Genomic DNA, 13,173 nt, shown 5'->3' with positions numbered 1-13,173 from the left:
AATAAAATAATTCAACCAAATTGGTTAAGTGTGCAAAACTCCAAAAACAAGAGTCGGACTGGTCCATGCCATACTTTCCATACTGGCATGGACCAGCCCCACACAAGTAACAAACTGTTAGATCAATGTTAAATTTGGTATCTATAATCGGAAAAGGAAAATTTGCAAAAGTTTTGCATAGAATTTGCACAAATTCTTACCATAAACAAGAAATCTCTCCACACAGGCATAGCATTCGCACCCTAATCGTCAATGGGACCAACCACTCCATTGGCTTCACGTTTGCCGCCATTCATCCCATCAAAGTCAACTCGAGGCAGGGCCCTCAGATTGCTTCATGTAAACATCCTTTGTCCCCTCATCAAATCAATCAAATCAAATTCTTTTCATCAGCAACAAATTTTAATAACACTTTCTGAAGTATATGAATGATAACTAACAATGATAAGTTTTATTTTAGGGTTGAAATTTTGCCAAGGAGATTGAGACAAGCCCAGAGGTTTTCTGGACCAGTGTCTTTTTATTGAATAGATGATACAATGAACACAGGAACACTAAAGTTAAAACGAATTGTGATGTATATTTGTAATTGAAAAATACCAAGATAACGAGCAAAATTTTACAAATCTTGATTTACAATGAACTCAAGGCAGGCACATAAATACTGGAGAGTGTGACACAGCGCAGTACATTTCCCATGACTTAAAGAACTTACAGCTCTTACTACTTCTATATCAGTAGCAAAGAATGAAAGAGCATTTAGTCGCTCGAAAATTGTCAAGAACTGATTCTTACTTCGAATAAACATTTTGGACAACGTAAGTTTAGATAAGATAGTGGAGCAATGGGAAAGTCGTAGAAGGAGAAAAATTACGATCTGATTTTTGGACTACGTATGTATTGATGCACTAATTAAACTAACAGTTTTTATGCTCGATCTTCCAAATTTACGAAATCTAGAAACTTTATCATACAGCTGAATAATTATTTACGACACAATTTATAAGGTTTTGTTGGTAAAAAACTATTAAAGTTTAGGCCCTCATACAAAATTAGAATTGACCTTTGTCAGTCGGAAATTTTGGGCCCTTCACTCCCCCTCCCCAAATATCTGCCAATTAACATCCTTGACTCAAGGTCCTTCGCATTAGTATGAGAAAAAAAGATGCCTGTGTCATCAGCAAAAAGATGAAAACTAAGAATTCTGGAGCAAGAGGGTAGCTCATTAATGTAAAGAAGAGGACTTTTGGGTAATCCGTGTGTTATAATTTGGGGTTTAGACAAAGTGCCGTTAATGTAAACTTGTTGAATTCGACTTTATAGGTATGACCTTAACCAATTTAAAGCAGGACCTTTCATACTATAGTGACCGAGTTTATATGTTAAAATTTTGTGGTCAACCGTGTCAAAAGCCTTAGCAAAGTATACAAATGTACAAGAAGGTGTTTCTTTACCAAGAGCGTTTGTTAGTTGATTGCAAAGGTCTAGAATTGCAGATTTTTTCAAACTAGGGTTGTAGAATTCAGCAGCCGGCAGCAAGTAAGGAGTTCTTAGTCAAATTGCACACTTTTGACGAGTATTGAAATAGTGTGTCTTAGTGTACAGTGCCTATTTTGAGCTTTTTTTCCAAGACCACCGCAGAAAAAACTGATAAAACGCTGTTAAACTTGTGTTAAACTTCCTAAAATTTTACGACTACACCACTACATGCAGCTGCAAGTTTACTTGCAAACACATCTGGAAATGAAATAGCAATGTACAGAGAGAAAATTTCACTGATCAATGAAGATCCGCATCAAGGCATCAAGGTTATCTATCAATATATAACTTTATAGCGAGGCGCTTTGCCTGCAAGAATTTCTACGGACGGTAAATGTGCCCAGGTACGCATTGGGCGTGGGTCTTACGATAATTTTAGTTTCCGATCCAGGTGAACGAGAAGCAAAGCTGAATTCATAGTGAAAACCTCATTCTTGCCGCTCAGCAAATAATTATTGTGTTTCGGGGAACAGCGACGCCGCGACGCCGCGACGCCGCGACGCCAACACATTTATTTTGTGTTTGGGCAGCATGTTTATTGTTCTTTACAAAATTACCGAGCTTGTCCATCTGAAACACCTGTACCTTCTGCTCAAATGAAGAAAGAAAGAATAGATGTAATTTAGTGGATTCTTGTAATGGCTCCTAGGGTGTTTAATTGGTCATTTTGAAAGTTACGCAGAAATGGTCGTTCTATCAAGAAAATTAGCAGAGGCAAAAGTAGCGACCTCCATCGATATAGAACCAATCCAAATAAAACTGTTTCTTGTCAACAGACATTCCATACAGTCATGTCCTTGGATAAAAGTGAATCCTTTGCAAAATTGGTGACATTTGAAGTTTATTTCAACGAACTAGAGCTTATACCAATTAATTCTTTTGAAAGGTATCTAATAAAATGTAGTTTCACAGCTGATATTTTTCAAGGACCGGTGTAAAATTCGTGTAATGATAGCTTCTAAGTAAATCAGCCCCGTTTGACTGGAGTTTCTTTAAGCAACTTTTACTTCAAGAGCGTCGAACTCATGGCCATTTAAGAATCAAATTCATTCTCAATAAATTCACTTTCTATGCATTCCATTGCAAGCAGTTAACTAAACGACCGGCCAAGCCGCTTTCAAAACAGTTTCAAAGACAATTTACATTCAGAATACCTAGATTTAGGAAGATACTTGACACGACATAAATTCTAACTGATTAAAAATGTAACTTCCACCTATCTAGCCCGTTTTAGGACTGCAAATTTGAATGAAAATCTGATTTATTTTTCAAGAATGCTTTGACTTTTTTGGTTTGGACGCAAAATCTGAATTTTGGAAAAGTCATCGTAAACGAAGAAGATGAGAGGTGAACTTCTAGGGATGAAATTCAAAGAAGATGTTTTGTCATCAAATTCTCTGTTTGAACAGCGTCCATGGCCACCCCTTGCAAAAAATGCTGGTGTTCGTGATCGTGAACAAAGTGCTGCTTTTTAGTGGTTCTGTACTGGATTGGGATTCAGAAAGTTCATAAAGATTTCCCTGTTCATCAATATTCCTTTGCAGCTTCCTCCTGAAATTTATTGCTTTAAATCACCTTGTATCACGACTTTCCAAAGCTGGAAAGAATCGATTTATATCCAGACCGGATACAATAAAAAGTTTCTTTGAAGTCTTGCTGGGGGTGTAAAAGTAAATGGTTTCATGGCAGGCTGATCCTTGCTGAGCTCTTTTTAGCGCAGAACGTGGACTTCCTGTAGATCTGATTGCACACCTGTCATTTCAAGCATATAAGAGAGGCAGAGACCATTCTGCAGGCACAGATCAGAGGACAGAACATACGCTGGACAGAGCGAACAAGGTGCGTTCAAATAAATATTTGCTTAAGCAAATTAAATACGATTTTCCTAGATGCTTTTTTTTATTTAGTCTCAGCAAAGTAAAAATGCTTTGTAAAAAGCCTACCTTACGCTATTATATTGCGATTTAAGTAGTTATCAAAGTATCAATCCATCTTTAATGTTATGTAAAGCATGAATCAGAATATGGCTGCTTGGCAATAGTGTTTTATCCAAGCGAGATAAGTGTAGCAAAATCATCGTTGAATTTAGATATAGTAACCTTGAGCTCATCTTTTACACGAACAAGGATTTTAACAACAACAAAATTAACCCTTTTTACTATATTCATTGAAATTAAATTCATTCAGCAGATGATCTATATTTTCAGATCTTTGACTGATATTTTCGCATAAGTTGATCCGCTTGTCTGTATTGCCATGAAAGCGTTTATCCGAAACAATAAACTGCTGCGATTAAAATGTACGTAACATTTATCCTCTTTCTAACTCGGCATTGTGAGCTTTTTTGCATCTGTGTGGTTCCCTACTAAACATGCCCATTTCACACGTTAATAAGCTACACGCTACAAAAATCTTTACTGGCAGTACTCACACTTGAAAAATAATAGCTTTAACGAGGATAATATCCTTTCTAAACACACCCAAGCGCGTTTGGCAAATGTAGGTTTCACATGTGGTTCGCGCAATTAGGTAATCATCTAATTTCTGACTCTAAAGCAATTATCCCTGCAGGCGATTCATTAGGTCATTGAAATCTTCCATTGGCGAGGTTCTTCTATACAGAGGTGTTGTGGCGGTAGAGCGCTGGGCTGGTTTGACAAACAAGGTTTCTCGGGGATCGTTTCCTAAAAAGTTGATTCCTATGTCAGTATTCATTAGATATAAGAAGGTATTAGCTTTCGCGAAAGGAACTCCTTGTCTAATTGCCAGTGCAGCTGAGCCGCAAATCCATTGTTGGTGTGTATTCCAATTTTCCTATATCATCCTTCTTATCTTCATAGTTCTTCCAACTTATCCTAATTGGTTTGCATTCGGCTTTAATACTGTACAATCTCTTTAGAAATTTGCAAATAAAATCTGAATTTAATTTTCTAGATTTTTCCTGTTGTCTGTTGCCAACTGAGCTGATTCGAAAAAGATGAATTCTTATCTGGTTGTCCTGTTATCGGTCATATTATATTCAGTCCATTCAATGCGCCAAATGGTATGAGTTTGAATTTTTAAATTAATTTCTATATATTTATATCAAAATATTATACGTTCGTTTGAGCATTGACCAGCATTTTAATACCAACAGTAAAGAGTATCTAACAAGGGCTTTATATTATCAAACAACGAAAATGAAATGAAATGACTTCGAGTGTAGTTACGAAAGTCCTTTTGTGAAACGTAGTTTCAATTTTGTTGCAACCCAAATAGCAGGCTCTCTCGAAAATGTTGAAAATGAAGAAATGGAGAAAATGTTGCTTTAAAGGAAAGAAGGATACAATTTTCTTTCCTAACCAGAAAAGAAGCAGGTTTTTGATATAGTTTCCTGCACTGACATTTATCTTCCGTCTAAATTCATACAGTCATATCTTCGTCTCAGTTTCACATCACCTTGAGAATCGAATTTAAAATTGTAAAAATCACCCCAAAGTTCACCCAATATCAAAGAGCAAATCGTTTAAATGTCTCAGCTAAGATAACAAATGGCCGTATAAAAAACTTTAAGATTCTTAAAGTGAATTATGAATGACGAGATTGTAGAATCAGTATGTCATAATCAACCTTTCATAACTTTATTTGTGCCGTTCTTCCATGATTGCCTATAAATAAACTATTTATATGAGAACTTAGATAATTCTTCGTCCCTCTTTTCTACCCCGACTACATGAAATTGGAAAGAATCGCCAGTTTTCAAGAGAATTCTCAGAAAGTCTGAGCCGTTAACATAAAATGCTTTAGGCAGGTTATTTTTTATATCTAAGCTCTATTAATGTTTCTTGTATGATTCAGGTGAAAAATTGCAGTATAACTAATAACATATGTACGAAATGTCTCAAGGTAACAATCATACCTTCCTAAACTATATACAGTAAATGTATAATGATTATTAAGAACGATCCTTTGTGCATTCTTGCAAATAAAAATTAAAAGTGCAACGTGAATGAAAAAACACGTATTGAAGCAAGATCTTAACATGCTTTGTGTTGCTTTATTCTACAGAATAATTTTCCAGTAGAAGCAAACTGCCCACAGTACCACAGACAATGCTCATCGCATAAAGATTGCGAAGGTTGCAAAAGTGCCAAATTGTTCTGCCGTAAGCAGGTGAAAAATCTTATGATGCCCAAGTTTATCTGCAAGTCAAAATCTGAAGATGATCCACACAAAAAACGCGAACCTGGCATAGAATCGTCACAGTTGTTTGAGAAGATTAGACGCCAGGATTTTGTGGAAGGAAGAAGAACCAGTTCTTTACGCAAATCGAATAACTATCATATTAATGCCCTTTTGTTGACGAAGATTTCATTCCGGCTCAGCCGAAATCTTGTATTGCCCGTCCGAAGCACTCGACAGGTTCGAAAATCAAAGGAGATGAAAGAGAAAAGAAGTCCAAGATATAAGAAACTTTTGGAAGCAAAAGATATATATATTATTCATAAATGATTTCAAGTTTGCTGTTTATAATAGAATAATGGGGCTCAACAATTCAGATTGACTGTAGTGAATTATCTTTTAAAAATGAAACAGGTACATGTTCAAACAGTTTACTAGCAATTAAACAAAATTAGATGGGAATAACGAATCAAACGATGATATTTACTTTTTGTTGTTTTGAATCGTTGGTTTCTAGTTGTTTGTTTTTCTCAAGGAAACAAGACAAAATTAAGGCATCATCATGAAAATAGAATATGGCGTAACACTGTCTATTCACATTATCTGCTTCTTTTAAAACACAGGGCTACACGGGGGTAAATAGTAAATGAAACCTTATCGTCAATGAAACTTTTGGTTGAGATTACTTTAAGAAATACAGTAGCAATATTTGCCAAACTTCATCAGATTCCAGAATGGAATCCAGAAATACAGCTGAGAAGTGGAAGCTTTCTTGAAAATTCCAAATTATGAAATTAGTAATAATGTATTGGTTGATAGCTGCAGCCTGGTTCAGGATCTTCCTATCCAGCTTTAGGAAGATCCAGCGTTCAGTTCATTTCATTTTAAACTCCACAACATATATGAAAACACTCTAATTTCAGCAACTCAAAACAATCCAACTAGCTACATGCAGAGGCGTAACTACCTCTTTTGCTTTGAGAGGGGGTGTCATAGCTTTTGTCCAACATTTTAAAAAAAGGCCCGACAAAAATCTTTTGAGCATGAATTCGGGGTAATCGGATGGATACTTGATGAAAATGCTCCTGCCAGTTTTCGGGATCTGTTATTGGCCTACATGCAAATACAAGCTGTTATTCATTTGAAAATCTTCCATTCCTGTTTTGTTTTATGCAAAATCGACTAAAATTTGGGGTCTGTGAAAGAGAGCAAGTTATCTTCTAGGTTGACAAGCATTTGAAGAGACAGAACAAAACTTAAGAGTCCTCTGTAGTGACATGAGATCAGAAATAATGGTTACGATTGGTGCCTTGTAAAAACAGTCATGAATCATAAAGTTAGCTAAACAATTAAAGATTTGAAGATGAAGTCAATTTAAGAAGAATCGCAAATACCCAGTACTGAAAATGATCAAGGTGTAGTATCAACAAACTGCCAGCTTTCTATTAATGAGTCTATTTTCATGATTGTTTCAAAATTTATTTAAGTAATTTTCCTCATATGCGTTTTTAAATACCTAGAATGCTGACTTTATTGGTCATTTCAGTCAAGTTTGGTTCACCGCTCTGCATTGACCAATGATAGATCGCTTATATATCACTGGCAAGGACCTTCTGGTTTCTCCATTCATTGCAACAATTGTATCGCAATGAGGTGAAAGGAATAGTGTCCCAGAGCCCCATTATTAGAGCAGTCTAAACAAATATTTTCCTCCATCTATCAAATCATCTTCCAGTATAAAAGGTAGCATGACCTTCCATTCTTCACAGAAAACGCAAATAATATATAAACGTTTTGTACATTCAGTCATGACAATTATAATCCATCTTCTGCAACAGGGGTGTAAAGTTGAGAATAATTTGGTTGAGAAAAAAGTTGAGAATAAAATGGCTTTGAAAAAAGCAAAAAATTCAAAAAACTTTCAAAATAGCTTTGTAAGACGAAAATGCTTTTAATATGGTGTTAAATGTTGGCTCTATCAAAGGCATTTTGAAGTTGAGTATGGTTTTTTATTGAGTATGGTTTGAGTAAAGGTTTTCATAGATAGTGATCTTTCATATTCATTCATAAAAAGGGCGATTAATCTGACAAGGGTATTAATCTTTTCACCTGCTTCTTTACAAAGGATTTTAATATGTTGTTCAAAGTTACGTTTGCTGTCTAGAGTTATTCCAAGTAGTTGGCTCTTCAATAGCGGCATTTTCTATTTTAATATTTGCTTTTCCGGTTCTATTTTTTTATATTCAAATATAATAAAGTTACATCTATCTTCATTTAGTAACAATGAATCATCCTTAAGCCATTTATTTACAGTTGCTACTTCTGTTTCACATTTATATATCATATCATCAACATTCATACCTACTGTTCATATTGTATCGTCATCGGCGCAGTTACAAAGATTTTCTGTAGTCACGAAATAGAAAATATTATTTAGAAATATGTTAAAAAATAGGGGGCCTAGAACTGATCCCTGTGGGACTCCTTGTGTAATATTTTTCCACATGCTTGTTTGAGAATTAATTTTCACTCTTTGTGTCCTCTCCTTTAGCCAATTTTTGTAATAGCATCATATATCGTTTGCTGAATACATACGCATGTAGCTTAGCAATTATGAGGTCGTATGGCAGGCAATCAAATGGTTTTGATAAATCCATCATTATTATATCTGTTTTTTTCTTATCGTCTAGATACATTATCGTCTAAAGCTTTCAACTACTCTATTAAGTTCTGTAAAAGCTCTATTAAGTCTCCCTTTCTTTAAAGCCCCCTCTCCATTAAGCCCCCCTCATCAAGCAAAAACTATTAAGCTCTCCTCTTAAGCTCCTGATGTGAAACCAAGAAAACATGTGCATTGAGTGGGTCTGTTGACGGGTGTGATGACGATAAGATTGTGTGCATTAATTACAGGCCATGTAAATATTTACTTATGAGCCTTAGAAGTCAGTCGAAATTTGTTTAGAAGATGTCCCAGGGGATATCAATTGATCTTGGTGACTCTGAGGAAGATAAGGCAGATATTTTATAATTGATTGATTTTTATAAAACTTTCGAAGCTGCTAGCAAAGTTTTTGAGAACATTTGTATAACATTTGCAAAATACAAAATAATTAATAAGGGCATTTTATAACATTTTAACATTAAATTATTGATAAGTCCCCTTCTCTAAAAAGTTCCCGCTCTTTTAAGCCCCCCTCTAGGACTGAAAAATATAAAAAGGCCCCCGGGGGCCTAATAGGGCTTTTACGGTAAGCGTATCAATGCATGCTGTGTACCATATTTTCTCGGAATCCACATAAAGAGGGCATAATTGTATTTTAATGAATGAAGATATCTGATTATACATTATTCTTTCATGTATCTTAGACAGTGAAAGAAGAACACTTACTGGCCTGTAGTTCCTTTTATCTTTGGGTTTTCTTTCTTCAACGCTGGTTATATATGCCTGTTTTATTGCATTCGGAAATTACTAGTTTTGACAAAGTTGTTAAATAAAATTTGTAATGATTCAGAAAGTTCTTCCACTGATGCTTCGATAACTATGGATGGTATACCAACAGGTCCAGTTGCCTTCTTCGAATCTTATTTTTTGACCTATTGTTTTATAAGCATTTAAACATTCGCTGGATAAAAAAACCAGCATTAAAAGCAAGCTGAACTTTGAATTGGTACACGAAAAGAACCAACAAGATATGTTGGAACTAGAGAAAACTGATGAATTTACGATTTTTACTTCTCTGTTTCAAATCTCACTGAAAAAACAATTAAGTCAAAAAGTTTCTGATCGCAGATAGTCGAAGGCAATTATCGGTTATTTTGATCTTATTAAATGTACTTTTATCCTTTCTAACGGTCATCGAGGCTTTATAAAGCAATTTCACCTGCCATGTATTCAGCTGCCTCTGCCCCAAAAAAATTCTCGTTTATTAAGTTTTGTATCTACTTTGACTTATTTTTTTGCTGATTTATGGTTTCTTCAATCTGAAAAGTTATCAAGAATTTCGCTTTGGGGAAAAACTCCGATAGCCCTGATGGGCTTTAACATGCATAACCAAGAAACAATTATTTATTGTAATGGAATAATGGCTAGTAGCCTATTTTTTAAATCTAATATCGTAATTATTTCCTGATTTCGCATGTATTTTCATTAATTTGTCGATACTGAAAAAATATTTGGGCTTGGTTTCCAGTTTCACAAGTTCCCTTTAGCCTTTTAACGCTTCAGAATAAGCGGAAAATCAACAGCTTGAGTCGCTTGAATCAATTGCTCATGAATAACGTGGGCATCGGGCAGGTATGAGAGATTGATGAAGGTCACGAGATAAAGTCAGTAAAAGGCAAAAAAGCGCGCACTTCATTGAGCAGAAGCTTTTAGCACAAGCGAGAAAACAGGAACATGATATAAATACTAGCCCATTGCTTTATTTTAAGCTACTGTTACCCAAAAACACACCGCAAATATCTAAGCCTCTGACTACACGCTAAATCAAAAATACAATTCATAACAAGTTAAATAAGGATACCATAAATATACTAGATTGCGTGCGGTACAGTATGATACTATAATAACGATTAATGTAAGTAAATTGTACCAGGAAAATTTTTTTTAAAATAAATAACGAAGTTTCGAGCATAACCCGTTATCAAGTGGTGATAACTAGCTATGCTCGAAACGTGATAACGGGCTATGCTCGAGACGTCGTTATTTATTTTAAAAAAAATTTTCCTGGTACAATTTACTTACATTGATCGTTATTATAAAATAAGGATACACGATATTGTAGGGGTTTTATGAAGAGGAATTCTTGTCGAAAACTCAGCAAGTCTAATCAACGACATAGCATCCTAGATAGTAATGTTAACAGTATTTTGCTGATATCAATAAAGAAATTACGGATGAATTGTGAACAAATCCAATACACTTTTAAAAGTTATTTTGAAAAGAAGTAGGTGTTTATTCTTTTGACATGCATAGTTCCAGCATTTGGCTCCATGCAAATGTACTGATCCGAGACAAAATTGACTGGGTTTTTTTTGAGTTAGAAAATATCGCCTTTGCGAGAAAAACTATAAGTAGAATGTGAAAGAAAGTTTCAAAATAAATTGTTCTTGTAAACCTTTTTTTGGAATAAGAACACTTGATTAATGTCAAATTCTATATTGCAGGAAGGGTAAAAGTAGAGGATTGAAAAGACAGTTTAAAATATCAAATGGTAGAAAGCAACTTACTTTGAAGAAACATGCCTCAACATACCTCATATTGTTTTCTATCCGAGAGAGGACATAGACGAATCAAAAAAAGACCCTTTAACTCCATGATGCTCGAATTTAATCAAAAGGAAATCAAGATTCACGGTGTCAATACATTCTGTAAATCAATAAATACCCCATGACCGAATTTCCTATTGTATAATGTGATGTTGATGGGTTTTGTTAAAATAACTAGGGTATGATTAATAGAATGAAAAAATCAAATAAAAAGTATATAGTATTTCATGACTTTCCAGAAAATTATAAAGGTGTTCTTATATGATCTTTCCAGTGACTTAATGACACATGATATTATAAACAACATTTGAAATGATGATAAAAATCATTGTGTGTTCAGCAGATAGACAACATAGACAAATCTTCCTATATAAACATAAAGATGACCCAAGCTCAAGAATCAACAAAACATCAAAGCGAAGTAGATTTTAATTTTACTCGCAAGAATGTCACGCGCTGAGATTTCTATAAGCATCCATGTCTTGATATACGATGGCTTAAATCGATAAGCTGCTTGAGCTCTACTTCTTTGAATTTCGACACGAGGGATGAGCCCCTGTGCACCCTCATTATTGCTTCTACCTAAGCAAATTTGAAGATTTGGAAATAAGAAATGACTGTCTAAATGTTCCGACTTTCTATCTCAAACAATGCATGTGGGATCAATTTAATTTCACAACAACCTTTACATCGTGTCCTTCTTTGTTAGTCGCATTATAGTTTATTGAATTTCACGTTCCATTTTGTTGCATGCCTGTTTATCCTGTCTAGAGAAACAAGTAAAAGATAACTTAATATCAAATTTGATCGAATCGCTTTGTGGAAATAGGATTTCTAATATAGGACGTAGTTTTTAAACTTTGAAATAAATTATGGTCTGGAACGGGTTGTGCGTTATGTTTGGCAGCCCTTAAAGTTATTTGGTCACAGCCATGAACGATTCTACAAACGCGAATAGTTGGAAATGCAGGATTACCATTAACATTTAAAAACAGAAAACAGTAATTAGACAAAAATTAGACAGAAAAATTCCAACCAGATACACATTTATTTGCGTTACTTTTCTTCAGTGAACTTTGAATATCTTCTGACACGCTGCAAACAATATTGAATCACTTTATTGCAGCCTGTTTTCATTAATGCTAGGCCAATTTTCAGTCAAAGTTATGCTGCTTCTCAAATTTGGTCAAAGTTAAATGCAAATAAGTGCAAAGTTCGAGTTTCTCATTGTCTACGTCATTTCAAAAAACAGTCTAGTCTGATTGCCAATCTGTTTGAAATGTCACTCCTTCTATTTTGCATGCTAGCAAAAAAGATTGCAGTTTAACAAATAATCATAAAAGCTTAATACTTTAAGACGCATATTTCCGTCAACTGAGCATCCTATATCGTCACAATAACATCAGAAATTTTTGTTGCACAAGTTGTGTGGATTGTTTAACACAGTCAAGGAAGGAAAGAACATGAATGGTTACGCCTTATGCAGAGCGTTCAAAGTATTTTGTTGGTTTCTAAATCTCCTAATTCAGGTCTTGAGACTACATCTCGGTTTAAAACGCAATTTTGTCTTTTAAGAAAGAACTTATTTTTCCTTTGATATGAGAACTTAATGGATTTCCTCACTGTTATTGAACTTATCTCTACCATTAACAGTGGCTTTCAAATTTGTCGGACATATGATAATTGAATGTACGTTCATAGTGTTTTCATAGTGTTGTATAGAATGCAAACTCGCCAGATTGGTGCTCTGTACCAGAATCCGCTTAAAGCCTGGTCAAACGAAGTGAACATTTAATTGAACAACATCCAATATGTCCGCTCAACGAGAAGGAGATTTACCTTAACATGTTTGAAGGGACGGGGTGTGCCATTATTTAGGATGACCTTTTTTCTGAAAATGCGGAAACATCGGTATCAGTTTTTGAAATATGTGCGGAACTTGAAGAAACATGCATAATTATAAATACCATTTTTCGAAAATATTGCAAGATTATTAGGGGGAAAATTTGGCATTAACAAATTGAATGACCAGTTAGAAAAGAAAATATGATATATGTGTTATATTGAGATTTAAAGGCAAAGAACAAGCAAAATTTGTATGATACATTTGTTGTGCTTTAAGATTTTTACTTGCTTTGCGGAACTATGGGTTTTAGTTTTCATCATGTTTGCGGAATTATGGGTCACTTTAAATCATTCAACCAA

At 34.7% G+C, this 13,173-nt stretch overlaps 1 protein-coding gene and 1 long non-coding RNA gene across 5 annotated transcripts in view; one reads left to right on the top strand and one right to left on the bottom strand.

The window, feature by feature from the left end:
* LOC135683017 (uncharacterized) overlaps nt 1-710 on the bottom strand; it is a 39,568-nt gene extending 38,858 nt beyond the window's left edge. For 2 of the 4 annotated variants that reach the window (XR_016143877.1, XR_016143878.1), the window contains exon 1: nt 201-710. This is a non-coding gene — a long non-coding RNA (uncharacterized LOC135683017). The remainder of the gene's footprint in view (nt 1-200) is intronic. The other 2 variants (XR_010515747.2, XR_016143879.1) reach the window with 2 other exon arrangements.
* A 2,636-nt stretch (nt 711-3,346) lies between these two features.
* LOC135683018 (uncharacterized) lies at nt 3,347-6,203 on the top strand. Its single transcript, XM_089109438.1, has 3 exons — nt 3,347-3,378; nt 4,474-4,582; nt 5,587-6,203. The coding sequence occupies exons 2-3, from the start codon at nt 4,517-4,519 to the stop codon at nt 6,028-6,030; spliced, it is 510 nt and encodes a 169-aa protein (XP_088965564.1). The 5' UTR covers nt 3,347-3,378; nt 4,474-4,516; the 3' UTR covers nt 6,031-6,203.
* The last annotated feature ends 6,970 nt before the right edge of the window (nt 6,204-13,173 follow it).

Source organism: Rhopilema esculentum, chromosome 7, assembly GCF_057945365.1.
Source record: "Rhopilema esculentum isolate cy_ngs chromosome 7, ASM5794536v1, whole genome shotgun sequence".
NCBI classification, from domain to species: Eukaryota; Metazoa; Cnidaria; class Scyphozoa; order Rhizostomeae; family Rhizostomatidae; genus Rhopilema; species Rhopilema esculentum.
This window is presented reverse-complemented; position numbering and strand designations above follow the sequence as displayed.